Genomic DNA, 27,356 nt, shown 5'->3' on the forward strand with positions numbered 1-27,356 from the left:
CGGTAGCCGTAATGCTCCGACAATCCATCAAGCGGTGCGGCTTCGTAGCTTAGCAAAGTCATACTAAAACATGTTTTGACAGATTTTTGAGCGCTGTGTACCACATAAAATCAGTTCGAGGTCAGTAAGCACAACCAGAATTCATACATAAGGTGCACCGGATTATAAGGAGCACTGTCAATTATTGAGAAAATTAAAGTATTTTAAGTGCACCTTATAGTGCGGAAAATATGGTATATTATAAAAACATGGAAGTCATTGGGAACAACAGCCACTCAGACACAAAGTGGTAGGTGTGTAAAATCATAGAGCAGAGTCAGCAGATACTGAGGCAGAGTTTGGCAATCTGATGGACAGGTATAGGATTGGTGGTTGCCAGGAGAACAGTACTTATCTGACTGCATTGTGCCAGGTGTAAAGTTAGGTGGATGGGGGATTGTGTTGGGGGGCTGTTTTTCAGTTCCACTTAAAGGAACTCTTAATGCTTCAGCATAACAAGACATTTTAGATAATTTCTCGCTCCCAACTTTGTGCACTGGTGCGCAAAGCATGGTCCATAAAAATCTGGATGAGTAGTGTGGAAAAACTTGTCTGGCCTGCACAGAGTCCTGACATCAGCCTGAAAGGACACCTTTTGGATGAACTGGAGCAGAGACTGTGAACCAAGCCTTCTCATCCAACATCAGTGTCTGATGTCACAAATACACTGCGAGAAGAATGGTCAAAATTTCCCCAAAACATACTACTAAACCTTGTGGAAATCCTTCCCAAAACAGTTGAAGCTATTGTAGCTGCAAATAGTGGGCTGACATCATATTAAATCCTGTGGATTAAGAATGAGATGCCACTTGAGTTCATATGCGCGCGATGGCACATGAGCAAGTACTTTTGGCAATATATAAGTTTTAGTAATTAATTAATAATGAATTAATTAATAACTAACTATGACCTTTAAGAGTATAATTAAGAGATAGGGTAAATGCAAAGCCATCTGAAAGGAAGCTTTCAGATGGCTTTACCTTTTTCAGGTATCTTTGGCTATTTATTTTCTGCATCTATTACATTTTAGTTTCATTCAGGCCTCAACAACAGTTTCAAAATATCCCTCTTGGCTAAATTCTTTTCTTTCAACAAAATTTCTATGAAAGCCATTTTATTTTACTTACTACTGAGACAGTCTTCAAATAATCACAGGTAACTCATATGTCTGGAGTTTCCTCCATACTGAGTGCAGACACAAACTTTGTTCACTGACTGGTAACTCAGTCAGGGGCCACTTTTTAATAGGAATTCATTTACAAGACTGCCTTAAAAAGCCAATAAAGGGAATCCTTTAAAACTTGCAACCATCATCTAAAAATATAGTCTGAGCTGTTCTGATGATCTCTAATGGATCATCCATGAGTCAGTAAAAACCCTGCCCACCATCGACACGCTGTTACCAAACAATCAGAGCTCGCCCACTTCTGAGGACCCCCAAGAGGACCTTTGCAGTATTGCTGCACAGTGATACATCTGCTAGTCACAGTCTTCCCTCACAACAAGCTTGAGAACTAAGCGGCCAAAAACAGCATGCAAAAGACTGGAGCCACTCACACTGTGAATTTCAATCAGTCACCTCAGTTGTGTGTTTCTCCTGCCTGGATGGTGTTTCATATTCCTTTGAGGTCTGACTGACTAGTGAAGGAGAACTGAGGAGCCTGAGAGCAGCTGGCTGCAGGGGGAGGTGTGAGGAATGGAGGAGGATGAGTGTGGAGGAAGCACGTGGTAGAGGAGTGGTGCTGTTCTCCGAGTGAAATCATAGTTTCAGGGCTTTACAGGACACAACAGAGCTTGACTGGGCTATAACAACAATTAAACCACTAACTTTAGATGTTTTTTACATTGACCTCCCACTGGCACAGATAACAATGCAGAACATTTGTAACAAGTCAGCATTCACTAAGTGGAGAGCTATGATATTGATTATGCTGCTGCGTTGTTTTCATTAAAAATCAGTGTATACAACTATCACTCAGTGCTGTTTTTTAAATAACCCCATAGGATGCTTTAAAGGTTCAGCTTTTTTGTGCTTCCTTTTCTCTATTTTTAAAATGTTATGTACATTACTTAGGCCTATAATTCTGCATGACATGGGAATGTAAAATAAGATCACCTTAACTTGGTGATCATTTTGAATGTATATAAGAAAAATAAATGTAACTTCCAGGTAGTAACACAGTTACCATGAGAGGAACTGTGGTGCTACGTGAGGACGTCACAAGTGGCAAAAAATGTATGTGGGGTAATTGTGGACATGTACGACAATGAGACAATGAGACAGTGGTAAGGTTTGCAGTAGGAGTGTGAGATGAGTCCAAAATTAGCGTGGGATTACAAAAGGATCACCTCTGAGGCTCTTCATGTAGAGTAGGGAGCAAGTGGACGAGCACCTGTATGAGTTGAAGTATACTCTGGAGAGTAGAGCAATGAAAGTTTCTCACATATTTGTCAGTGAGAGGGAGACAGGTCAAAAGATGAAAATGCAAGGAGTAGAGATGGTGAAAGTAAATAAGTTTAAATACCTGGGGTCAACCATCTAAAACAATGGAAAGTGCAAGAGGTTAAGAAGAGAATACAGGCAGGATGGAGTGGGTGGAGATGACTGTCAGAGGTAATTCGTGACAGGATAGCAGCAAGAGTGAAAGGGAAGATTTACAAGATGGTATGGTTTGAAGAGAGTAGCACTAACAAACAGGCAACAGAGCTGAAGGTGGAAGAAAATAACATTTTTATTTGGAGTGGCTAGGCTAGAGAAAATCTTTTTTAAACTTTTAAAAAACGTTTTTAATACGTGATAACTTGTTTTGTTGGCCATGGCCATGATGAGTGTATGTAAACTTCTGACAGATGTAAGCTTTTCTGTTTCAGGACTGACTGGCACTCTGATTTACATTATCTCACTGAGGCCTCTTCTGCAATAGCACACAACTAAAAAGTTAGGACCTTGTGGCGGAGGTGTGGTCCCTGGTGTAGCTGCAGGGGAGGGGTGGAGCGCTGAGCTCAGGGGGGTGGTACCGGGAGGCAGGTGAGCCACAGGTGGTGGCGATTGTGTGATGACAGTGTCTTCTTTCTGTTTGTCTATATAGTGACAGCAGAGTCGAGCGGGAGGCTGGCTGGACCGGAACGAACTGTTACCGTGCAGTACTGTCAATAACAATACGTTGATTGTGAGCAAAAACAGTGTGTGTGTCGCATACTTCACAGACCTCTTGTAATGTAATCATACGTTAGCTAACTTTTTCAACATATTTCAATATATGAATGAATTTTAATACACCTAAAGAAGTGACATTTTTCCCAACCCTTCAGTAAAATTTTAAATGACTGCTTTGCCATAATAGCTCTCCTGCTCTCAGTGCCACAGTGAATACTCTAGTTTATAGTAGCTTAAAAATAAAGTCTGTCTATAATCTGTGGCATCCATCGATTCATTTTCTGGCTAAATGGCTGGCTAGATGGATGGATGGCTATCAAGATGTGTTGAGAGGTGAATGACAATCATATTGTAAAATGTTTTGTAGAGATGCTAATGTTAAAAAAGGGACACGCAAATTATTTAATTCACTGAAGACTGTGAGGCAAAGATTTTGAAAGCTCCTCAGCATGCTGTTCTTCACAGAGGTCAAGACTGAACATTTATGGTAGCACAGATTCAAAGAATGAGGTTTGCATATAGAATTAATTTAACTATTTTTCTTAAGCCTTTTGAATTCACAGTGCAATCTGGTGAGAAAAAAAAATATGACTGTGGTTGTTTACAAGAAAACTCTGCAGGGTTCCGTTAACAGTGTTTCTCCTTTAGAAAATGTTCCATGCCTTACATGCTGACTTCACATGCAGTGTCTATTCCAAAACACACTTGACATTTTACATTTACATTTGCAGAGATGTATTTCAAGTGCTTATTGAAACAGACTTTCAGTGAGTGTACCATAAAAGTACAGTTCAATTTACATATCATCACATACACACAAACACACACACAGAACTGCAGTTTTTGAAATCCATCTGACATTTAGATGTGCAGAAAGTACACCTACTGTTAGCAACACATGGCTATATGGTATGAGAGATGAACATTAACGTGGGTTTGAGAGGCAGAGTGATGCTGGCTTGTTGTGTAAGAGTGGAGGAGTAATATGAGGTGCATCCACACACTGTTAATCTCAGCCTGAAAAGATGACCATCATGTTTTCCTGTCATTTTGCCCTGGCAGAGTATGATGAGTGGTGATTTCAGCTATTTGGTTGTTATGTGTGATATAGTTAACCAGTTCCAGGTCTAAATAACTTTTCATTTTCAACCTAAAAACAAATGAGCATCAAAACAGAATGGAGAAAAAAATAAATAAATAAATGTATGTATTTTTTTTTCTCCATTCTGCCTTCCAGGCCATATTTTGCACATATGTATACTTCATACTATCCCGGCCAATTGGTTATGGCGTTCCATGTATGCCCTGCCTGCTAGCATCTTGCACCCTGCTATTATGTGCTGGATTATCTCACAGACATCTTTACACAGCCTGCACCTGGGGTCTTGCCTGGTGTGATAGACCCCAGCTTCTACCAGCCACTGGTAGGATTTCTGGATGTCATCCACTTCCTCTATCTGCCGGTGGTACATACCATGCAGGGGCCTATCCTCTTCCTCCTCTTTCTTGGGTTTCTGCTGCCCGAGGTATTCACTGAGCAAGCAGTCGGTTGTGGCCTGATGTACTCGTGGATGTTTGTTGTCTCATCCTGGACTGGAGTACTGACACTCACCAGTCCCCGACCTTCTTCCTTCTGCTTAGCGTGTATGGTCAGGAGCTTCCTGGTCTCGATGTCAGTGGCTTCCATCTCCTCCTTTGGCCAGCTTATTATTCCAGCAGGGTACCTGATCACAGGCAGGGTGTAGGTGTTGATAGCCCAGATCTTGTTCATTCAACTGACTCCTCAGGACTTGCCTTAGCCTCTGCAGGTACTTAGTAGTTGCAGCTTTCCTAGAAGCCTTTTTGTTGTTTCCATTTGCCTGTGGCATCCCCAGGTACTTGTAGTCATCCTCGATGTCTGCAATGTTGCATTCTGGTAGTTCGATCCACTCAGTTCTGACTACATTTCCTCTCTTTGTTATCATCGGACTACATTTCTGCAGTCCAAACGACATTCGGATGTCGTTGCTGTATATCCTGGTGGTGTGGATGTCTCGTTCACTCTTGACATACAGCTTGATGTCATCCATGTAGAGGAGGTGGCTGACAATTGCTCCATTCCGTAGTCGGTATCCGTCTCGTCAGTGATCTCACTGAGATAATTCAAGCCTATGAAGAGCAGTAGTGAGGACAGAGCATGTCTTTGGTATATTCCGCACTTGATGGTGATTTAGGCTATTGGCTTGAAGTTGGCCTCTAGTGTTGTTCTCCACTTCCCCATTGAGTTCCTAATGAAGGCTTTTAGGGTCCTGTTGATTTTGTACAGTTCTAGGCATTCCAGGATCCAGATGCAGGACATCGAGTCATAGGCCTTCTTGTAATCAATCCAGGCAGTGCACAGGTTGGTCACTCTGGTCTTGCAGTCTCGGGCGACTGCTCTGTCTATCAGTAGTTGGTGTTTTGCTCGACTGGTATTCTTGTCTATACCTTTCTGTGCCCCTCTTATGTATTGAGCCATGTGCCTGTTCATCTTAGCTGCTATGATGCCTGGCACTGAGATCTCAGAACCTTGGAAAAGACCTCAGAAATAGCTTGGATACTACTGGATACTTTCATTACTCATTCAAATGACTTCTTCAGTCACAGCTGACAGCAAGTTTCCCCAACCTTTTAAACAGTACATTTGCATAATGACTGAAACTAGCCCCGCTGGCAAACAATGAGCTGTAAGGTCAGTTTCTTAATCATTAATACGCAAACTGTCATGAACATTGATTAACAACCACAGATCAAAGACCACTGATCAAAGACCATTGATCAATGGTCTTTGATCAATGGCCATGAATACCATTCACAGAGAGTTGGGGAATGGCTGCAATCACAGCATTGTAAGATGGCCCCCTCCTCGATTCAGAGATGGTCTTTCCCTTTTCACGTAAATGGCCTCCTTGACTCCTTGCTCAAACCAGCGTTCTGGCCTGTTGAGTTAGCTCTTCTGTGTTGTGCCATCCACTTCGCCAGAGGTTGTTTGGTTTCCCCGATGTATAAATCCTGGCAATCCTCCTGGCACTTAACAGGGTACACTATATTACTCTGTTTGATCCTTGGGTTGGACCAATTTTTGGCGCAGTGTGTTTTGGGGTTTAAAAACCACGGAGCCTTAGTGTTTACAAAAAATGTGTCTCAACTGTTCCGATACTCCTGACACATTAGGATTACTGAGGGTTTTCACTTAGGCAGCAGTTGTCCATCTTCTCCCCTGGATCGCCTGGGACATTTTTTAGGTGCCTTCCCAGCTTTGACAAATGTCCAGCTGGGATGGTGTTAGCTGAGACTAAACGAGTCACTTGGATGAGTGACAAAACATTTCTCCCATTGAAAATGCTACATCCAGATGAACAGAATTAACTTTTCAGGATTTCCTTCCTGGATGATTGAGCATGCATCAAGATAACTTGGATACTTCTGTGCTGAACTAGGTTGGCCACTGGCAAATCCATCATTTTTAAGTAAAATTTCTGAAAAACTTGTTTCTAATCAGTTACATAATTTTTTATTTCTTACAACATAAACAAAAAATATCAGTCTGGGTTGTAGACTAACAACAGTACAGAAACTACATCAGCCAAGATCTTAAATGTCCCTCAATATGAATCAGAACAGGCTCTCAGTTTTAGTTTACTTTATTAAACTGCTGCCTTTGATAATGTAGACCACTCCATTCTAAACAGACTTCACAATTTGATTTGCCTTTCTAATGTTAAACTGGTGTCAATCACATATCTGTTGTAAGTATGGAGGATCACTCATCTTATAATTACAAAAAATAAAGTTTGGTGTCCCTTAAGGTTTATCTTTAGGTCCAACACTTTTTCCCATTAACTTCTGTGATTATGCTGATGACACCCAGCTTTACTTGGTTGTGTCTCCTGATGACCCTGGGCCTATAAGCTTTTTAAATTGTATTTCTGGTAATAAAAAGAAATGAAAACTTTTTACTGCTCAACCAGGATAAAACAGAAGTTTTAGTTATTAGTACTGAAGCCCAGAGAGCCCAAAGTCCATCTTTCACCCAGATCTTACTTTAGGGCAACAAAGAAGTCTAACTAAGACTACTTTTATCACCTCAAGATTGAGAGAGAAACTGCCCATTTTTTGGCAGTTTTTCCTCTCAAGTTAATGCAGAGAAGAGCTGAGGATAACAGACAATGTTAATGCTTTTTAAGCCAAACTTACCTTTATTACCTGGCTTTTATTTGCTCACACCTTTTGCCTTGTTTTAATTATTTATTGTTTTTATTATTATTTATTTATGCATTGTGCTTTCTAATGTTTTGCATTTATTTATTTATTCATTTAATGTTGTTACCTAGTCCCTGGTTTTTCCTCACTGACAGCACACAATGCTGTCTGTGTGTGTGTGTGTGTGTGTGTGTGTGTGTGTGTGTGTGTGTGTGTGTGTGAGAGAGTGAGAGAGAGAGAGAGAGACTATGCTGGGGCTGGGTTTTTTTTTGCACATGTTGTTGTTCTGTAGTCCTATATAAATAACATTTTCACTTATTGATTTGATCTAAAGTTCTAGATTTTCTCAGTTAAGGTCAATGTTCACGGTTCAGCAATAAGAAGAGAATAGGCAAAATTGACATCCATGGGAAAGTTCCAAGGCAAAAACCACTGTTGATCAAAAACAGCATGATAATCCCCAAGACTTTTGGAAAAATATTCTGTAGAATGACAAAACAAAAGTTGAACATTTTGAAAGGTCGGTGTTTACGTTATATCTAAATTAAAAGTATTACAGCATTTCACAAAAACAACATCACACCAACTGTCAAACATGGTGGTTGTAGTGTGATGGCCTGGTGCTGCTTTGCTGCTTCAGAAACTGACTTGAATTCTGGTCTCTACCAGAAAATCCTGTTTTGAAGGTTTTGAAGTGCCCTAGTCAAAGTCTGGACTAAAGTTAGATTTAGATGCTTTGGTACAGTGTACTCATAAGTGGTAGCCGGAGCTTTCTGACCAACAGAGAAAGGAAATAATTGTCTCATAGCAATGTTTATTACATTTTATACAATATGCAAACTTATTGTATAATATTTTTAAAGCAAAGCGATGTCTTTTGTGAAATGTACAATATTGTTGAGGACCAGTGTACAGCTCGGAAGTCAGGATATTTTTAGCCTAGCTTAGCATAAAGAACTAAGCAATGTCTGTCTGTTTTCTTTGTTTCCAAAGTTTAACATGAGCCAAACAGTTAACTTGCTAATTAACAGGAAATATCTCATTTAGTTTAATCCAGTCAACATCCTCATAAGTGACAAAAACTCTAATAGCCACAAGAGACTGAATCCAAAAAAAGCATGTCCAAAATGTTTCTGTCTCTATAGATCATTCAGAACAACTGTAGAGTGGTCAATCACTTTATAAATCATCCATCTGGATACTGTTTGGATGCTGATTTAAGTTACAGCGTGGCTGCTTTGATTGACAAGTGTGCAGACCCCGGGAGCTGTCTGCAAGGCTTCAAGTCACTAATTCAAGTCACTGGACAGCAGCTATCTGCCATGCTTGTGTTGCTTATCCATATTTTAAATGGAATTGTAGTAATAATAATAATAATAATAATAATAATAATAATAATAATAATAATAACAACAACAACATTGCATATTGTGTGATACAGACAATTTAAGAACTCTGTAGTTATTGGTTGATGACATCCTAATAGTTCTGCTATATACGTGTGTCAAACCAAACCAAAACAAAAAAAACAAAACAAACACACAACAGCAGCCAAACCATTAACATTAATGCTCCATCTATCTTCTACCCAAACCTATGATTTATTCTTTAAATATAGACCACATATATTACTGTCTGCTGCAGCAGGGTCAGAATATTCAAGTTCCTTATTAAGTTGCATGAGCATGTGACACTTTCTCTCTGTTCTGTTGATAGTTTCACTCCATGGTACATTTTACAGAAATAAACACTGGCTTGTTTAGCATGTTCGTTTTATGAATAATAAACTTCACACCTCATCAACTTTGTGTGTGTCTTTTAAACGAGGAGGTGAAATTAGCTAATATTTCTGGCAGCACACGCAACAAAGTAATCATATTCTGAGTTTGTTTACTGACACTTTCATCTGCTTGGTGACACAACACTGTGTTCCTCATCAAGGGAGACACACAGTGAAACAAATAATAGTTGATGGGCTACACTTGGAAGATTAAGACTAGAAAAGACATAATAAAACAATCCAGACTTCATGGATGAATAGCAATCCTGGAATGAAAGAAATCTAACACTTAGGAAGTTTGAGGTAGTCTTTCAGTCTGGCTTTATGAGTATCTCTCACATAATTTTATACCCAACCTGGCCTCACGGTAAAATGTGAAATACACACAAGAATGTCATCTACAGATATTTTAATGTTTGTAAATGGCAACAGCATGTTTTGTAGGTAGAGCTGTACCTATATAATGAGCTGTATATGAATAATAAACTTTACACTGTATTGTATAGATGCAACTATATACAGCGTATATACAAAAAAACCCAAAAAAACCCAAAAAACAAAAATGTGGACTCAGTCTGATGAGCGTAAATGTGTAGTTTCGGTTGTAGACACTGAACAGATGGAATTTGCCTGTGTGGTTCCCACCATGAAGTATGGAGGAGCTGTGATGGTGTTTGGTTAGCTTTGCTGGTTTCTTTTGTACAGTCTTCTTCCCAGAATGCAAGGCAACATGTAATCAGCATGGCTACTACAATATCCCACAGCAATACATGCTCTCATATGGTTTAAGCTTAGTGGGAAATTTTCAGCAGGACAATGTATAGCTGTTTGACAAAGCAGCGTGATAGAGTGCTATATCAGATTTACTGACCTTCAACATCATTCTAGTTAGTTAGTTTAGCAAGGGGTGGAGCACAGCTTGAATTAATAGCAACCCGATATGAGCTCAGCATATCTGGGAACTTCTTCAAGACTCAGGTTGATGACCTCATGACACTGCCAGAGAGATTGAAGTGTGAACAGTTGTTGTCAAAGTGAGATGAGAATACTTAGCTGTAAAACTACAAAACTGAAAAAATCAGTTTGGTTATATAAAAAATTATATCATATAAAAATCCAGAAGAACGCTTCAAATCATTTTCTAAAGCATCCAGCCATCCAGCAATCGATCCCCAAGTCCTGGCCCTGAAGGCAGCTAAACAGGGATCTACCTCTCCAGCCACCACTTCCAGGAGGAACCTGAGGCAACTCAAGCCACACAATATCTCCATGTTCTGGGTCTGTCCTGGGATCTGCTACAAGTAAAACATTCTGAAAAAATATTCATTACCTTAACAGAATTTTATGTCAGAATAGCATATGGTATAATTATAAAAATCAATCTTACAACATGACTATACATTGGCTAGTCTCCTAAAATTGTGGCATAAAAACATTTCTTTTAATTACAGTCTTGAGCATGTCATATGTTTATCTCCAAAATAGCATCAGCAGACAGTTAAATGCAGAGGGGAGAAATTTGAATATGTATCTGAAACATCATGGGAAAATGTATGCCTAATAACCTATTTAACTGTACAGTAGACCTATTTCACTTTCTACGAATGCTAATCTGAAAACTTAAAAAATACCAAATTTTTTACATTCTGATTTCCCAAATATTCATATTTCAGTCGCTATTGTTCCATACTTAAAAGCCAATAACATAATGTGGAGTTTTGCATCTGCAGAGAGGTTCTCAGTCATTTGGGGGCGCTCCCCTCAAACACTGGCCCATTGTACTTTGGCACATTACTGCCAGAACATCTGTGAATGCTTAATATGCTAACAAAGACAATGACACTCAGAGGGTGCTGGCCATTAATCCACTTACACTTTTCGCTGTGTGCATTTCCACGATTACGGGGCGGGTCGAATTCTATTAACCAAGAGATTTGGTGGTAGGGGTGAGGGTACCATTCTTACCATAAGCACAAAGAAGGCTTGCTTTCATTTCAAAGGACAACTGCATCATATGAGTCTATAGGGCCTTTTTCAGGATTAAGTGGCTTGAGATCAGAGTGCTGTAATTCTCCACTTGATACTACCATCCATGATGAAGCGACAGATATTAAAGTTTCTGATGGAAGAAATAATCCCCACCTTTTGATTGGGTTAGCCAGCAGGTTGTTCTGAAAGAATATGCTTTGCGCAATTAGCAAAATAGTTACTACAGGCAGTAAAACTAAAAATGAAACATTAGAATATTTTCATTTAAAATGCATTTATTTTTTTTTGGATAGCTGTAGGGAGTTTGAACTTTTTACCCCATTAAACACTATGTGACTTTCACTTTCCTGAATAGATAGCTATTCATGATACCTTTACCCTTTCTGGTTGTTTTCAAATATACTAGCTTTACTATGGACACTGTTTCAAGGAGAATCAAGTCGTTTGACACTGGCATACCTCATCTACTTCTCAAGCTAAACCTAAGGCTCCTTCAGTTCACAAACGTATAAAATTTCTAAATTTCTAAAGTAATCTATTTAAGTTTCGGATTTTTTAATCGTTCCTCAAACAGTAGTGAGGTTCCCGTTCCTACTGTCTGTATTGGCAGTTAATCTTGTTATTTGTGTTTGTGCGACATCTTAAGAGTTGCTCCAGCTTGTCCTCTAGACCCCCTTATAATTTACAAGACAAAGAATACAATTTGTGTCTGTGTTTATCAAGGGTGTTCTGAAGGACAAAGTGAGTGCACAAGTGTTTTCCCCAGTTAGTTTCCAGTTCATTATGAGAATTTTAGATGAATACACCTTTTACAAAGTTGGGAGAATCAACATTTAACATATGAAGTCCATTTCTCAGATGATATTTCCGCAGCAGGCGAGCCACTGAAGAAAAAAATGTCTTCATGGTAGCTACTGACAACAGCTTATGAGGGTGTACATGCAAATTAATACTCTATATGCTATAGTAGCTACTGTATGTATTTTTTCATATGTGTAAATCTTTGCATCACCACATTAAGCTTCTGATTGCCTGTGTTTACAATGTGAGTAATTGGTTCTGGCAACAAAACCTGCATGAAACTAGTAGGTATTCCTCCACCACAGCATGATAAGGAATGAAAGAGGAAATTAGACTGTGACTTTGAAAGATGCTGACTCAAGCAAGCCTAATCAGAGAGAATAGTGGGGGATGTATTTCATTTCCCTTTTCTTACAGTGGAGTTAAGTTCTGGAAATGGCTTCACAGGCAGTATAGAGAATAAGAATAGTTATTCTCTGTGTAGACATGGGTACATCACTATTGTTTTAATCTTTTCTATAGTAGAGGCTCCTGTATGGGGACCTGACCTTATCTGGTCTTAAACCACAATTTTAAAATATGCTGAGTGTGGAAAATTCAAAAAAAGGACCACCTTGTTCTGCTGCGATAATGTGGTTTGGTCTAATTTCCCACAGAAGCAGATAATTGTCCAGTTTCAGATACCAACAAATCTGCACTTGAAGTTTGGCGTGTTACAGTGTGCAGATTAGGCAGACTTTCATTATATACAGGACAAAAGGAGCTAAATGAAAGGATTGAAAAACAGGCAAAGTAACTTAAAATTCACCGTTCACTGGGATGGATAAGTGGTCCAAAAGTTAAAAAAAAAAAAAAAAAACTAATCATAAGAAATGACCAATCAGGAGTGACAGTACCTTAAACCTGTGCATCAGGGCTCAGATGCAGAGGGTGAATTTGTGTGTAAGTGAGCCATGCCTGTGGCTTTGACAAAACTACATTAACTGATGTTTGAAAGCAGGCTGAAATGGCAGGTAAGAACTTTCTGACAGGTTTAATAACATCAATGTCACTGACTCACAATTGTAAGGATGGCATTTACTCTCTATTTACTCTTTATGGTTTTGATGAGTCAGCAAAAAGCACATGTTTATATAATACATTGGGGTTTGGTTTTAGGCAACAAAGCTGCATGAGGTAACCTGTGGACATCAACTTTTGATATTTTTCCAGAGTGAGAAAGATTTCTAGCAGACTTCTAGAGATACTTCTAAGTGCATTTTCTGTGGCTGATGTAAGGCCAGTTTCACCTGAAAATCACTCTCACAACAGGAGAAAGACTACATACCACAACGTCAGCAAACTTAATTTGAGCTGTTTTTTGAGTTTACGATATCGCTAGGCTAAGTTTTGTGCAAATTGGGTAGCTTTAAAGATGTTTGATTGGCTTTCCATTGTCCTTATCCTTCTATAACTTTAAAGTTGGATCCACATCTTTGTCCTTTTTCTTCCTTGATCCAAGCAGCTTCCTAAATCGTTGGTCTGTTAGTGCTGATCTTGTGTGAGATTTTTATGTGCTGCACTACTCTCCCTGTTGTATAGACACTTTACAATATAAATCCTACACTGTATTTTTTTCATCCTGAAGAAGTCACTGAATCCGTAAATAGCCCAGTTTTCTTCGGTTATTGTGTGGTCATTACTAGAATTAGGTAAAAGTAAAATTATAATTTTCTACCAGCATTTTTAACTTCGCTTTATCTATATTTTATAGCTGCAGTACCTAATGCCTTTCACAAAAAAACTTGATGTTCAGATAAGGCTTGTTGCTTGAAAGGCTCCTGACCACATACTACAGTACAACATACTCACTTCTTCAACATTGTGTGTTACTAAAAATGGAGAAATGGCTGACATTTGAGCCATGTTCTTTGTTTTTGCTTTTGCTACCTTACAGGTACTGGCTTTATTTAAAATGCATCTAAGTCAATAGAATCCCAGGAGGAAAACAACAGTTCAATAAGCATTTACAACAAAAATAACAAGTCAGTCAATAGCCCCTCATCAAGAATGCTCCACATGGTGCCTGCTTTGTGTCACTAATAAATGTACAAAAGATGTTCTTATTGTTAAATGTCAAAGTAAAGCAGCTTTTTTGTTTATTAGTTATGTAGAATATAAAAGTTGCGAAAAAATAAAGCAACAGTGTGGTCACAAAGAGGTCAAGAGGTATGTTGTTCGTTTTCACCGGATAATTGCTAATTAAAGCCTTTAGCCCTTGCAAACTTTAGAATCAGCAAACTGGCAAGGTGAAAGTGGCCATAATATGCAAAATGAATCACTTTGTGTGTAACTTTATCAATGGTGACAGCAGATAACAAAAATATGCCACAAAATATGCCAATCAAAACAGAAGCATCTAGTTAATGAGCTCTAAAAGTTACATTTCTGACAAACCACAAAGCCTCTTGAACAAACAGTGAGAACGACTGAATAACACAAAGCACCATACTGGATGCAATTTGCATCAGTCGGAGGCACTGCATCAATACCGTGGAAGGAAAATGGGAAGTTGAAAATAAAAGCAGCCAAGCATTGTCAGTAAGTCTCCAAGGCGATCATAAAAAAGTGTTCAATAGAATTGATGACATGCCAGCAATCACAGTGGGATGTAATGCATTTTAAACAGATGCAATCATCTTAGATTGGACACTTTGTCATCAGTGTTGAATCTGGTAATTGCTGGCAGCTCAACTAAAAAAGAACAATCAATACATAAGAGGGTGGTGAAACAAAAAGAAAATAAGCACTTTTCTGGACAGCAGAGATAAATGTAACTCTTACACTGAAGTGGACCACCAAGTATGTAGAATCAAAGTATGTGGTTTTATGTGGGGTGAGTGCTACTCACAGACTCTGTCGGAGCTCTGCGGTATCTCTCGACGTTCCCAGTGACTGAAGATTTTTCTCTAGTGTGACCACTGGAGGAACAAATGGATGATACAAATGTTAAGAGGTGTGTTCAGGCCTCAAACACTTTCTCACTTGATTTGAAAGAAAAACTTTCTTGAAATTTTAATCAGTTTAATATTTATTCTGTCCCTGTTAAGTCTCTGTTAAGGTAGATAAAATTTTTTATCAAGATGATCCCAATCCTAAGCAAAAGTAGTTCACTTCAACTCTCACACTGTTTCCACACTTAGCTGTATTTTTAAATACCCTTAACTCAACTTTAAATCTGGCCAAACCAAATTAAGATTTTATCTTCAAATTAACAGAATTGAAACTGATTAAACTACTTAACCATTATTTATTTTTTCAGGATATTATTACTACTTGATCTGACCTCAATTCTAAATTAAACCCATAAAACACTGTAAGCTCTAAAGTTTAAGCTAACATTTGCCCTAATCTTTAACCTAATGTGTAAATTAGGTTGAAATAAAACCCAGCTTTCATTGTTTCATCCTTATGTTTGAGTTTTAAAAGTGGTACTTTCAAACTCAAACCTAAAACCAAAATATAAATTTGCCTTAACTCAAATATAAATCTGTTGTTAGTTATAATCTTTAAATAACCTCAGACTAAACTTAGCATTAAATGAACCAAAAAAATATTATCACATCTAAAACACTGGGGATATAGCATCATCTCTCACTAAATGGAAACCAAGCTATAACTTTTACACCAGGTGCAGCATTTTCATATTTCAGTTCACATCTAATAAATAGTGATGCCTTGATCTTAAATTCAGAATTAATGCCAAAGTAAACATGACACTTATTTCAACCATGAATTCAAACATAGCTCTTAAATGAAAAGTCACAATTCTGAAGTTAATTTCAATTTCCAAAACTACGCAGTAAAGTTTTGATCCTATCAGTATTCCAAGACACATTGACTAACCTTAAATGGGATTTTTATCCACAAACCTAGTCTAATTTTAAAAACCAATGCACCCCAATTCCAAATTTAAGCCATACCAGTTTTAAATGTTACAACTTAACCCCAATATAGTCCTCATTGTAATCCTTACCTCTAATCTAATCTTATCTAATCTTATCTAATCTTAATCATAAAATGTTGTCAGTGTTAATTTGATCCAAGCAATACATTTAACCCTAATCTCACAAAACTAGTGTGGCCTGATCTGTGTTCACCCATAGACAGAGACTAATGGTAGAATTCATAAGAAGAGAACACTATTAAAAATATAGTTATTCAGTAGTTTTTTTTAAAAAAAGCACACAGACACTCATTTTACCATTGGCATTGATCTGGAAGATATTGGAGGAGGTCTCCTGAAACACATCTTGCAGTTCTGAGGGGCTGACCTGTGTGGCTTTAGAAAAAGACAACAACAAAAAAAACATAATATGAGCAAGCACTTCTTAGTTCAGTGAAGCATGGAGCAGACAACATTGTAACAGCAGGAATGACAGCAATGAAACAAAAACCAAAACAACATCTAGGTTTGAACATTTCCACAAGAGTGTCTGTCCAGTGGGTTGGATTTTCTCATTACCTCACTGTAGAACTGTGGCATCTGAGGTACTTTAGACTGGAACGGGGTTTTTTTTTTTTTCCCGCTTCTATGTTGTAATATATGCCAACACAACAGATGCACTTTTTTTGCCCCAACCAGAGCCATGGGACAAATGACAAGCAACAACAGCCTGAAGATGCCCCCCACGACTGGCTGGTAGAATGCCACATTCTTCAGATTTCATGAAAAAGAGCAACTAGTGCATGATCTGAACTGGTTTGGCTGACAAGACTATTGTTGGTGACAACCAGAATATACCATTAATAGGAATACAAAGGATTCATCAGACTTTGGGGGTTATCAACCAAGGCAAATGGCTGGTTATGTACTTAACATGCAGAAAATGTTTACAAATTCTTCATTATCAGTAGGACTTTTTTAAGACCAAGCAGACCTTTCAAAATGAGTTCAGTGAACAAATATAAAGGATTTAAAGAACTGTCACATCAAAGTTGAATTAATTAAGTAATGATATACCATTAAAGTGTGTTATAGTAGAGAAACTGACATTTACATGAATTATAATAAAAGACTACATTGTTATAATAGTGAATAGAACTGGAAAGTGAATGGACATCAAAGACTGCAGGAGCCTCTTAGGTACAATCTAACTGCAGTGATGATGATAGTCTGGACAGGGAAAATGACATGGCACTAAGCCACAGGCTGGCTGTGGTAGTTGTGAGTCTGCTGTATAAGTTATATGGGCAGAGCTATTTTCCTTGTTCAAAAGCACATGTCATTGCAAATGACAGGGAGGGTTAATGGCCCGGTGCCATTACAGCAGGCTGAGATCAACATCACAACCTGTATAAGCTTCTCACGCCAGCCATTTCACCCACCCTTTTGTCAGATACTGCAGCCAGAAATGACTGCAGTTGGCTTTTTTCACTAGTGACATGGTCAAAAGTATAGCGGTATAGATAAAAGGTAGAGGTGTTAGAAAGCTCTAAAGTCAAAGTATAAGAGGAGTGGGGGATCAAATATTGGCATGAAATAAGGAGAGACATGCAGACAGAGGTGAAGTCAGAGACAAACCAGGGAAACAGATATTCATGGTGCGAACCGGAGCAAGAACTGTGAGACCTCACTTTAGATCACAAGTCATTAACTGTACCCACTGAGCTACACTGACAAATCATGCAGGTAATAACATGCTGGCATGTAGTCAATCGAGCAGTGTTACAAGATTGTGATACATTTGGAAATGGGTCATTTTTCAACTGAAAGACCCTTAATGGAATTTAATGTTAGCTCAGCAGACACACACATACACATCTTAACACAACCATTGTCCACCTTGGCCCACAGTGGACTGCCCATAGAGTGGGTGACCAGCGCTGGCATGAAGTTTAGGGGCCCTGTAGAAAGTATGCCTGCCCTCTGTACACAAGAAAACTAGGGGAAGGAATACTAGGGGCACACTGCAAATGTACTGAGGGCAAATCATATAGTACTGAGTAAACTGGAGCGCAGCACTGTACTCAATTTTCACCAATGAGCGCAGTTTTACTTTATACCTGCAGTACAGCAGATATATAAACTTGTCTGGTCATGCAAATCCAAAATAACTGCACTTGTTTTAAGTAGAACTGATAGTTTGCAAAGGTTTAAACACTAAAATGTATTCAGTCAGTGAGTGAAAACTGTAACCGTACAGTTACAAACAAATACTATCTGGCTTACCATAAGACACCAAAAGTTATGCTAGTCATGTGTTTTTTAGTGAAAAGCAGTAGCAACTTAATAGAGTGGACTGGAAAAAGTAAAGAGCACAAAGAACCCCCTTGAGTTGTATAGTTTCTAAGACTTTTTAGAAATTCTGACAATTCCAAAAAGTTTGCAATTATTTTTCTTGTAACTGTTCATCAAAAGTCAAACTCTGCAATGCCATCAGTGCTATTCATTGTCTAGTCCTTTTGCTGCTTCACCCATACCAGCTTCTAGTATTGTAGATCTTTGTATTTATCGAAGCTTCAGACTCCGGTTGCTCCAGATGCCCTATTTTACAGCGTCAAAGAGAAGAAGAGAATATACAATACAGGAGAGGTATCTAAGTACAGAGACCCTCAGTAACTAAACCTTTATTTTGTCTGGAACAGCATGTTATTAATTACAATTTATTAGAGATAGTTTTATCAGCCTGTAGTACAGGTGTGTGAGGTAAATTCAAGCCTTGATAGTGGTTCAATTTAGGGCCATCATCAATGTTTTTGTAATAATTTCATGCTTTTATTTTATAGCATATTTAAAAAATGCCTAAAGTTTCCAAACTTTTGACTGTTTGAGTATAGTTTTTCTTTATTTTTACTACTTTCTACATTGTAGATACATACTGAAGATATCAAATATATGAAGCAAAATAAATGGAATTATGTAGCAAAGAAAAAATTATTAAATAACTCTAAATATGTCTTATATTTTAGATTCCTCAAAGTAGCCACCCTTTGCTTTGTTGACAAACCCTCGGCCTTCTCTCAATGAGCTTCATAATGTAGTCACCTGAAATGCTTTTCACTTCACGGGTGTGCTTTGTCAGGGTTCATTTGTGGAATTTCTTATCTTCTTATGGGATTGGGACCATCAGTTGGGTGGCCAGAAGCCTATTTGACAACTGTTAGAATTCATATTATGGCAAGAACCAATCAGCTAAGTAAAGAGAAATGACAGTCCATCATTACTTTAAGAACTGAAGGTCAGTCAATTTGGCCAGATTTCTAAAAATCAGAGCTGCTCAATCCAAAGTGGGATGGATGCCGTCTCTCCTAACAAGACCAGGTTTCCTCCAGAAAGTTTCCCAATTATCTATAAAGCCCACATAATTTTTTGGACACCACTCAGACAGACAGCAATTTAAGGAGAACATGTGGCTACATATGTCACTCGGACCAGGAGTGACACCCAGCCATCCTATTTCCACGGCTGCTAGAATAGAATAGAATAATCCTTTAATTGTCCCACAAGGGGAAATTTGGTTGTAACAGCAGCCAAAAAGACACATATACAAACAAACAGTACACAGGACACAGAACAGAAACATACACAATTTTTCTTACATATTTACTACATATTTACATATTTGCTAGGACAGTCTACCAGGGAACAGCTAGCACGCAAGTAGCCTATGCTACCTTTGGCCGCAGCGGCTACAGGGGCCTGGCTAGTGAGAGGAGTAGAAATATTTCACTGCTATTATTTGCTGCTATTTCTATAATCATCATTAACATTTCATTATTAATAGTGATGTTGCATTTAGATGCATTCAGATGTTCAAATATATTGGTATCATATTAGTCTTTATTACAGGTCCAAGAAGAACCACTTTAAACTGTTGAGTTGAATTTATAATTTTAAAGGCTTTTGAGTGTTTTTATATTCTTACACTGGAGTCTTCAGTGGGTGAGAAGACTGAGCTGCAGCGACAGGAAGTACATGTTTTTGAAGTTGCAGGCTCTTGCAGAAGTGAAACCGAAAGCAGAGCCTGCGTGTATGTACAGACATACACACACATAGTTTCAGTTGTGCTGGCCTTCTGTTCTGGTGAAAGGGCAGAAGGGCAGCGGGTGAGATGAGAGAGCATTTAAGGGCGAGACACCCATAAACACACATACAGACACATATAGTGAGAGGTCATGACACGTACGCAGTACACAGCACGCACGCGCCCCCGCACGTGCACGCACACACAGATAGACTCATGTAGGTAAGAGTTTATAACTGCAAAGTTTGGGTGCGTACGTGGTAGTCTGTTCCAGGAAGTACACCAGATGTCCCAGAAGATAAGCGACAGCGAAGACAGCTGAGAGGAAGCACCTGGCTTCGACCCGAAGAAGATGTTCTGTTTTAGACTATGTTAAAAGTCATTGTGGTTTCGGAGTGACGTATGCTTTGTTTAAGTCTGCCTGGTAACAGGAAGACTGCCACCCCTATAAAGTCTTTGTTCTGACGATTGTAGTTAGTTCGACGCTGAAATCTGCACAGCGTTCGGACTCACACATGTGTTCATTAAAATGCCGTCTAATTTGCACCCGGCTGGATCTGTGGTTATTTTTGAATTCCCCCTCAATATTTGGACCTTAACACTAGCTATGGGTTTTTAAAGGGTGCGAAGCCGAGTCTCCAATTCAGTGATCCTGGCTTCCAGAGCTGCAAATAGGCTACATTTATTACAAGAATCATTTCCGCTAAAAGAGGCTGAGGAGTAACTATACATCTGGCACAATGAGCAGGAAAGTGCAGGAGGGACAGGTGAAGAGGCCATGCTACTAGCGAGTCGGCTATAAGCTAAGCTAAGCTAGCGAAACCCTGAAGAAACAGTGAGTGAATACTGTGACTATAAATTAGTGAGTGAATACACAGAGTGAGCTTTGGATGAAGCACGTGAAGATTACACTATGAAATAATAAGTTATCTATAAGTTTTTAATTAAATTGCAGAAAAGAGAAGAAAAAGCTACACAAAAACATCACTGTGTGTTGGAACAGGAACAGGAAGTGATACGGCAGAGAGAGCGAACACCATTCTTGTTGGACCATCTGCCGTCCAACAAGAATAACCTCACATAGTGCTACACTTATCGATAATATTTTCACTAATGTTGTTGGCAGGAATGTAAGTGGATAATAAATCACATAAGTGACCATCGACCAGTTTTTGCAACAGTACAGAGCTACGCCAGGATTAACAGATGTGAACCTAATAAGAAATTAATTTGACATAAAACACAAGAAGCAATTTTCCGCCTTAAGGAAGAGCTCAACAACCAAGACTGGAGTAACATCTATGTTCAAGATGTTGACAGTTTAATGACTTTTTTCTTGAAGAAATTGTTAAAACTGGATACCCTCCTAAAACTAAAACTGTTAATGTAGCAAATTCAGTGTTTATCAGGGGAGTAGATGAAGAGGAAATTATTGATATAGTTACATCCTTTAACTCCAAGAAATCAACTGACTGTGATGGCATTGATGTGGTTTTAATTAAAATATATTATTGGATGTATTGTGAAACCATTTACCTACATTTGTAATCTGTCATTCCCCTTTATGATAAAAATTGCAAAGGTAGTTCAAATATATAAAGCACCCCATCTCTGTACTACCGCAGTTTTCTAAGATACTGGAATAAATATTTTACAATAGATTGTATAACAATGTACTATACGAACAGCAGTATGGATTTAGAGCCAAAAGGTCCCCAACGCATGCCTTAATCAAGTTTATAGATATGGTAACAACTGCTAGGGATGGGTATTGATAAGATTTTAACGATTCCGATTCCATTTTCGATTCTGTTTAACGATTCGATTCTTTATCGATTCTCTTATCAATTCTTGTTTTTAAAAAGGAGAACACTAAGGTCGATTAGCTTAGAACTGTTTTATATCTTCTCTTTCAACAAGATAGAAATTTAGGAGTAACATGGCCTTACAAACCCAACAGTGAGATCTTAAGAGATCCACAGCCTACGGCTCTTCAATGGGGTGTCACAGGGTCCCCGGGGAAAATTGTAAACGTAAAATAATAAAATAAATATTCTTCTGTAGCAATAACAAAGTATAACATAAATTATTCTGTAGCAATTACACAAGAATATCCAGTAATGTCCCTGCCTACAATTAAACACATTCACTTACCATCTGCTGTGGCAAATGGCTGCAAGGTTTTGACCACAAACTTAGTCACTGCTCGGTGACATTCGGGCCTGAAAAGAGACGCTACCGGTAGACTGCAGCGACAACTGCCAGCGAGCGCCAGTCAGACTCTGTCTGTCTCTCTCATCATGGTCACCTAAATGCACAATGGCAGGTTTTGTAATAAAGCAGATCGCGCTAACATAATATGCACTGTTAGTTGATTATTTACCTGCCGCATTAACGGGAGATGACGTGCAAACGTTACCGCTGCTGCTGGGTTGAGATTCACGAGTCCGGAGCGGAATTAAAAACACGACATTCATTTAAGTTCATCGCGTGTTTTGTGAGCAAATGCTTTTGCATATTTGTAGTGTTTCCTCCCTTAATGAAATATCTACTTTGCAAGTATTGCAAGTTGCCCTGTTGTCATCCGTTCTCATAAAGTATAAACAAACTTTTAAGCGTTTGAGCCGCTTAGGCGCCATGTTTCCTGCCAGGTACGCTCCAACGCTCCGCAACGTGGTGATGTCATTCGGGGCGACTGGAATCGATAAGGGAATCGTTTGCAAAAATGGCAAACGATTCCAAGGAATTGAAACAGTGGGAACCGGTTCTCAGCAAGAACCGGTTTTCGATACCCATCCCTAACAACTGCTATTGAAAACAAAGAATATGCTGTCTGAGTTTTTTTAGATTTAAAAAATGCATTTGATACAGTTGATCACAACCTTTAACTTAACAAACTATGTACATATGGGGTCAGAGGGGTGGCATTATCATGGGTTAACAGTTACCATAAACAGTTTATTCAAATAAATGCCATAAAATCAAAATTGAAATCCGTTGTGTCCAGGGTTCCCTAAGGATCAGTTTTGGGGCCACTGCTTTTCATATCGTACATTAATGCAGGGCTCTAGACTAACTTTTTGACATGGGCACACCGGTACGCCTAACTTTAAAAATTTAGGTGTACCGGCACAAAAGTTAGGCGCACTCAAATTTTTCAACCGCATCGCTTAACACCGCAGTTTTACATGTGCACCTTCTTTTTGGGGGGGGGGGGGGGGGGGAGTCCATACAGACAATATTCATTTCTAAATTATTAACTAATAATCTTGTGCTTAAATTGCTTTGTCAATATTGTAGAAAATGTTAAACTTAATCATCATCTTGGCCTCCTCTGACGACCTGTTTGCTGCTGCCTGCTGCTGAAAGGCAGTGGGGAGAGGGGACACTTGGGCAGTGCATTTATTGCAGCATATAATGTGTTTTCTGGATACACTGCTGTTTTTTCAGCATTCAAAGATTGATGGCACTGTGTCAGAGCACTGGCTATGAATTTCAGACGGATCAGTCTTTAACTTAACACAAAAGTTATCAATCGTTCTTTTCATCTTTTCTTATTACCCACAGCTACATCCACTTCTGTCGGGTCTAGGCTGCTCACTAGGGCTGGGTATCATCACTGATTTCTATCATCCATTCGATTCCGGTTCTCAAAGTCCTGATTCGATTCAATTTAGCCTCAGACAGTCAGAAATATTATAATTCTGATCATTTATCAGCACTGATACACATGAGACTTCATCAGAATTGTGAACATCACAGTAGGTACCTTTCTGTCAAAGTAACTGAGAATAAAACACAGAAAAACATGAAGGAGATTTTCCTGGTCTGGCGTTTTATAGCAGATAACCTTAAAAATATTCTGCAATATTCTGCAATTTTGCATAATTTTAAGAAGTTTAAATTTCTTCAGTATTGAAAAGCAGAAATTAGGCTTTCTTGTCGGAGGTCATTTACGTGAAAAAAGAAAAAGACAGCGCTGTAAACAACGGTAGACTGGTGGGTAATAAGCGAATGAATAATGCAGAAAACAGATTTGAGACGGGAAACTGTTCTTGAAGTACAGAGAGAGAGAGAGAGAGAGAGAGAGGGAGCTGTGCATGAAGTGTGATTTTTATCGTGGTGGAAGCAAAACAGCAAAAGTCAGAGGGAATTCATGACGACATTGATCAAATGTGAAGCGTAGTTTGCTGCTTCTTTTGCTGCTGGCTCGGCGAATTTTGGTTGGAGAGACAAAACCTGCAGCTCAGAATCAGCGCAAAAAGACGGAAACACAGCGCGGACCCGACGCATCAGAATCGCTAAGCTCCGACAGCGTGTCCGTGTTCGGGCCGGGGGGTGAGAAAGCCGAGAAAGACAAAGCTGATTCTGATGCGTCGGGTCGCTCTGTGTTTACGTCTTTGTGTGAAATCCGTTAATGAATTGATGTCGCTTTATTCAAGCTACTCACCTCTCTCTTCCACCTGCACTTTCAACTGGACCACGGCCAATCAGAGAGGTCCCGCCCCTGGCTATCTCTGATTGGTTTAGTCCACGATAGGGGCATAATGTGTGTCTGTTGTTCACCACATGGAGAGTTGCAGAGATTTTTTTTTTGTTACCCAAACAGTTGGTCGCACCAGTGCGACCAAATATTTTTTTTTAGTCGCACCACGGAAAAATTTGGTGGTGCTCTAGAGTGGGCTCTTTGAAAATAATATTATTTGCAGACAATACAAACTTATCATGCTGTGGAAGTAACTTGGAAAAACTTTTGAATTAACTAGAAAATGAATTAAATAATCTGAAGACCTGGTTTGACTGTAATAAATTAACTTTGAACCTGTGTAAAACAAAATTCATAATATTTGGGAACCACACATATTCTACCAATAATAAACTGACAATAAAAAACTAATATATTATATATATATATATATATGAATAACACCCATCTCGCCCCTGCGGGCGGTTTATCCTTCAAGCTCGGGTCCTCTACCAGAGGCCTGGGAGCTTGAGAGTCCTGCGTAGTATCTTAGCTGTTCCCAGGACTGCGCTCTTCTGGACAGAGATCTCCGATGTTGTTCCCGGGATCTGCTGGAGCCACTCGCCTAGCTTGGGAGTCACCGCACCTAGTGCTCCGATTACCACGGGGACCACCGTTACCTTCACCGGGACCGGTCCCATCCAACTACCGACCAATAACCTGCCTCAGTACTACATGGAAGCTCCTGTCAGGCATCATATCGGCTAAGATGAACAGGCACATGGGTCAATACATGAGCGGGGCACAGAAAGGGATTGGCAAGAATACCAGAGGCGCAAAACACCAGCTACTGGTAGACAGAACAGTTAGCCGAGACTGCAAGACCAGACTGACCAACCTGTGCACAGCCTGGATTGATTACAAGAAGGCCTATGACTCAATGCCCCACAGCTGGATACTGGAATGCCTAGAATTGTACAAGATCAACAGGACCCTAAGAGCCTTCATCAGGAACTCAATGGGGATGTGGCGTACAACACTAGAGGCCAACTTCAAGCCCATAGCACAAGTCACCATCAAGTGTGGGATCTACCAAGGAGATGCTCTGTCCCCACTGCTGTTCTGCATAGGCCTGAACCCCCTCAGTGAGATCATTAACAAGACTGGCTACGGATACCGACTACGAAACGGAGCAGTTGTCAGCCACCTCCTGTACATGGATGTCATCCATGACATCAAGCTGTATGCCAAGAGTGAACGAGACATTGATTCACTGATCCACACTACCAGGCTATACAGCAATGACATCGGGATGTCATTTGGACTGGAGAAGTGTAGTCGGATGGTAACAAAGAGAGGGAAGGTAGTCAGAACTGAGGGGATCGAACTACCAGAAGGCAACATTGCAGACATAGAGGACAGTTACAAGTACCTGGTGATCCCGCAGGCGAATGGGAACCATGAAGAGGCCGCTAGGAAAGCTGCAACCACCAAGTACCTGCAGAGGGTCAGGCAAGTCCTGAGGAGTCAGCAGGCTTTAAATTTCTCAATAACTTTATCCCTGACTTGTCTGGTGTGTTCTTTGGACTTCATAGTGTTGTTGCTCCCAATATTCTCTTAGACAACCTCTGAGGCCGTCACAGAGCAGCTGTATTTGTACTGACATTAGATTACACACAGGTGCACTCTATTTAGTTATTAGCACTCATCAGGCAATGTCTATGGGCAACTGGCTGCACTCAGACCAAAGGGGGCTGAATAATTACGCACACGTCACTTTTCAGTTATTTATTTTTAAAAAATGTTTGGAATCATGTATGATTTTTGTTCCACTTCTCAAGTGTACACCACTTTGTATTGGTCTTTCACCTGGAATTCCAATAAAATTGATTCATGTTTGTGGCTGTAATGTGACAAAATGTGGAAAAGTTCAAGGGGGCCGAATACTTTTGCAAGCCACTGTATTTCTGCCAGAAAAATGTGGCGCTTTGGTCTAAACATTTCAAGTGATTATGTAAGGTCAGTGAAACGCTGGTAGGAGAGAACCATGAAACTCTGTAATTGTGCTTAAAACTACTGGAAACTGCCCATTTATGAGTTCCAAATAAATTAACACTCATAGGGGGCAAATATCACAGTCCTGCCTTCTTACTCAAGTGGTCTGCTGCTTAGTATATCACTTTTGTGATCCATTTTATTACTCTGGTTCAAACATTTTGCGTTGTGACAGAGACACTCCAAATCCCACTAAACACTGGACATCGGATAGACGTGTGGATCATGTCTATATAGGGTCTGTTGGTCCATGACAAATTCTGGGCAACTACATGACGTCCAAACTAGTTCCACAATTTAGACGTCCAACCGTGACCCAACTTGGAAGTGAATATGATGTTCAACTTTGGACTGGGTAAATTTTTTGGATGTCATTTATACATGATTAATAAATGTAATATTTTTTAATTTACAAATATTAACATTGTTTTTATCAACATGATACAGATGAATATGGATTATATATAAACAAACATTATGTATTAGACTGATTTATTCAGTACATGTTGGTAATTTTTGGTTATTTTACATTTTCCTGTTTTTCTTTAACTTGTTTATTTATTTTAGTTAATCAACTTATTTGTTTGAAACCAGGTTAAAAATGTCATTTATTAAAATGTGTTGAAATATTAAATTGTAAAACAATAATGTTGTACACAATAAACTTGTGAAATTTCTTAAAAGAGCATTTGCATTACATGTGGTTCATTTTTAAAAGTATCCTGTTTTAGTGTGAAAAGCTTTGCAAGAGAAGTGAGTGTGACTGTGATCTGTAACTTACTCTGAGATAAGTTGCGACGGAAAGTACTAGAAGTTGTGCAAGTGTGTATGAACTATGAACTA

The 27,356-nt window shown here is 39.1% G+C and overlaps 1 protein-coding gene across 3 annotated transcripts in view; it reads right to left on the reverse strand.

Moving 5' to 3' along the window:
- The window catches only part of tsnare1 (T-SNARE Domain Containing 1), a 213,404-nt gene that overhangs the window by 108,827 nt on the left and 77,221 nt on the right, over nucleotides 1-27,356 (reverse strand). For all 3 annotated transcript variants that reach the window (XM_013268380.3, XM_025911723.1, XM_005472380.4), the window contains exons 3-4: nucleotides 16,231-16,308; nucleotides 14,878-14,947 (exon numbers count right to left, since the gene is read on the reverse strand). In XM_013268380.3, coding sequence (XP_013123834.1) covers nucleotides 14,878-14,947; nucleotides 16,231-16,308 — 148 coding nt within the window. The remainder of the gene's footprint in view (nucleotides 1-14,877; nucleotides 14,948-16,230; nucleotides 16,309-27,356) is intronic.

The sequence above is a fragment of the Oreochromis niloticus genome, linkage group LG11, assembly GCF_001858045.2.
Source record: "Oreochromis niloticus isolate F11D_XX linkage group LG11, O_niloticus_UMD_NMBU, whole genome shotgun sequence".
Classification (NCBI taxonomy): Eukaryota; Metazoa; Chordata; class Actinopteri; order Cichliformes; family Cichlidae; genus Oreochromis; species Oreochromis niloticus.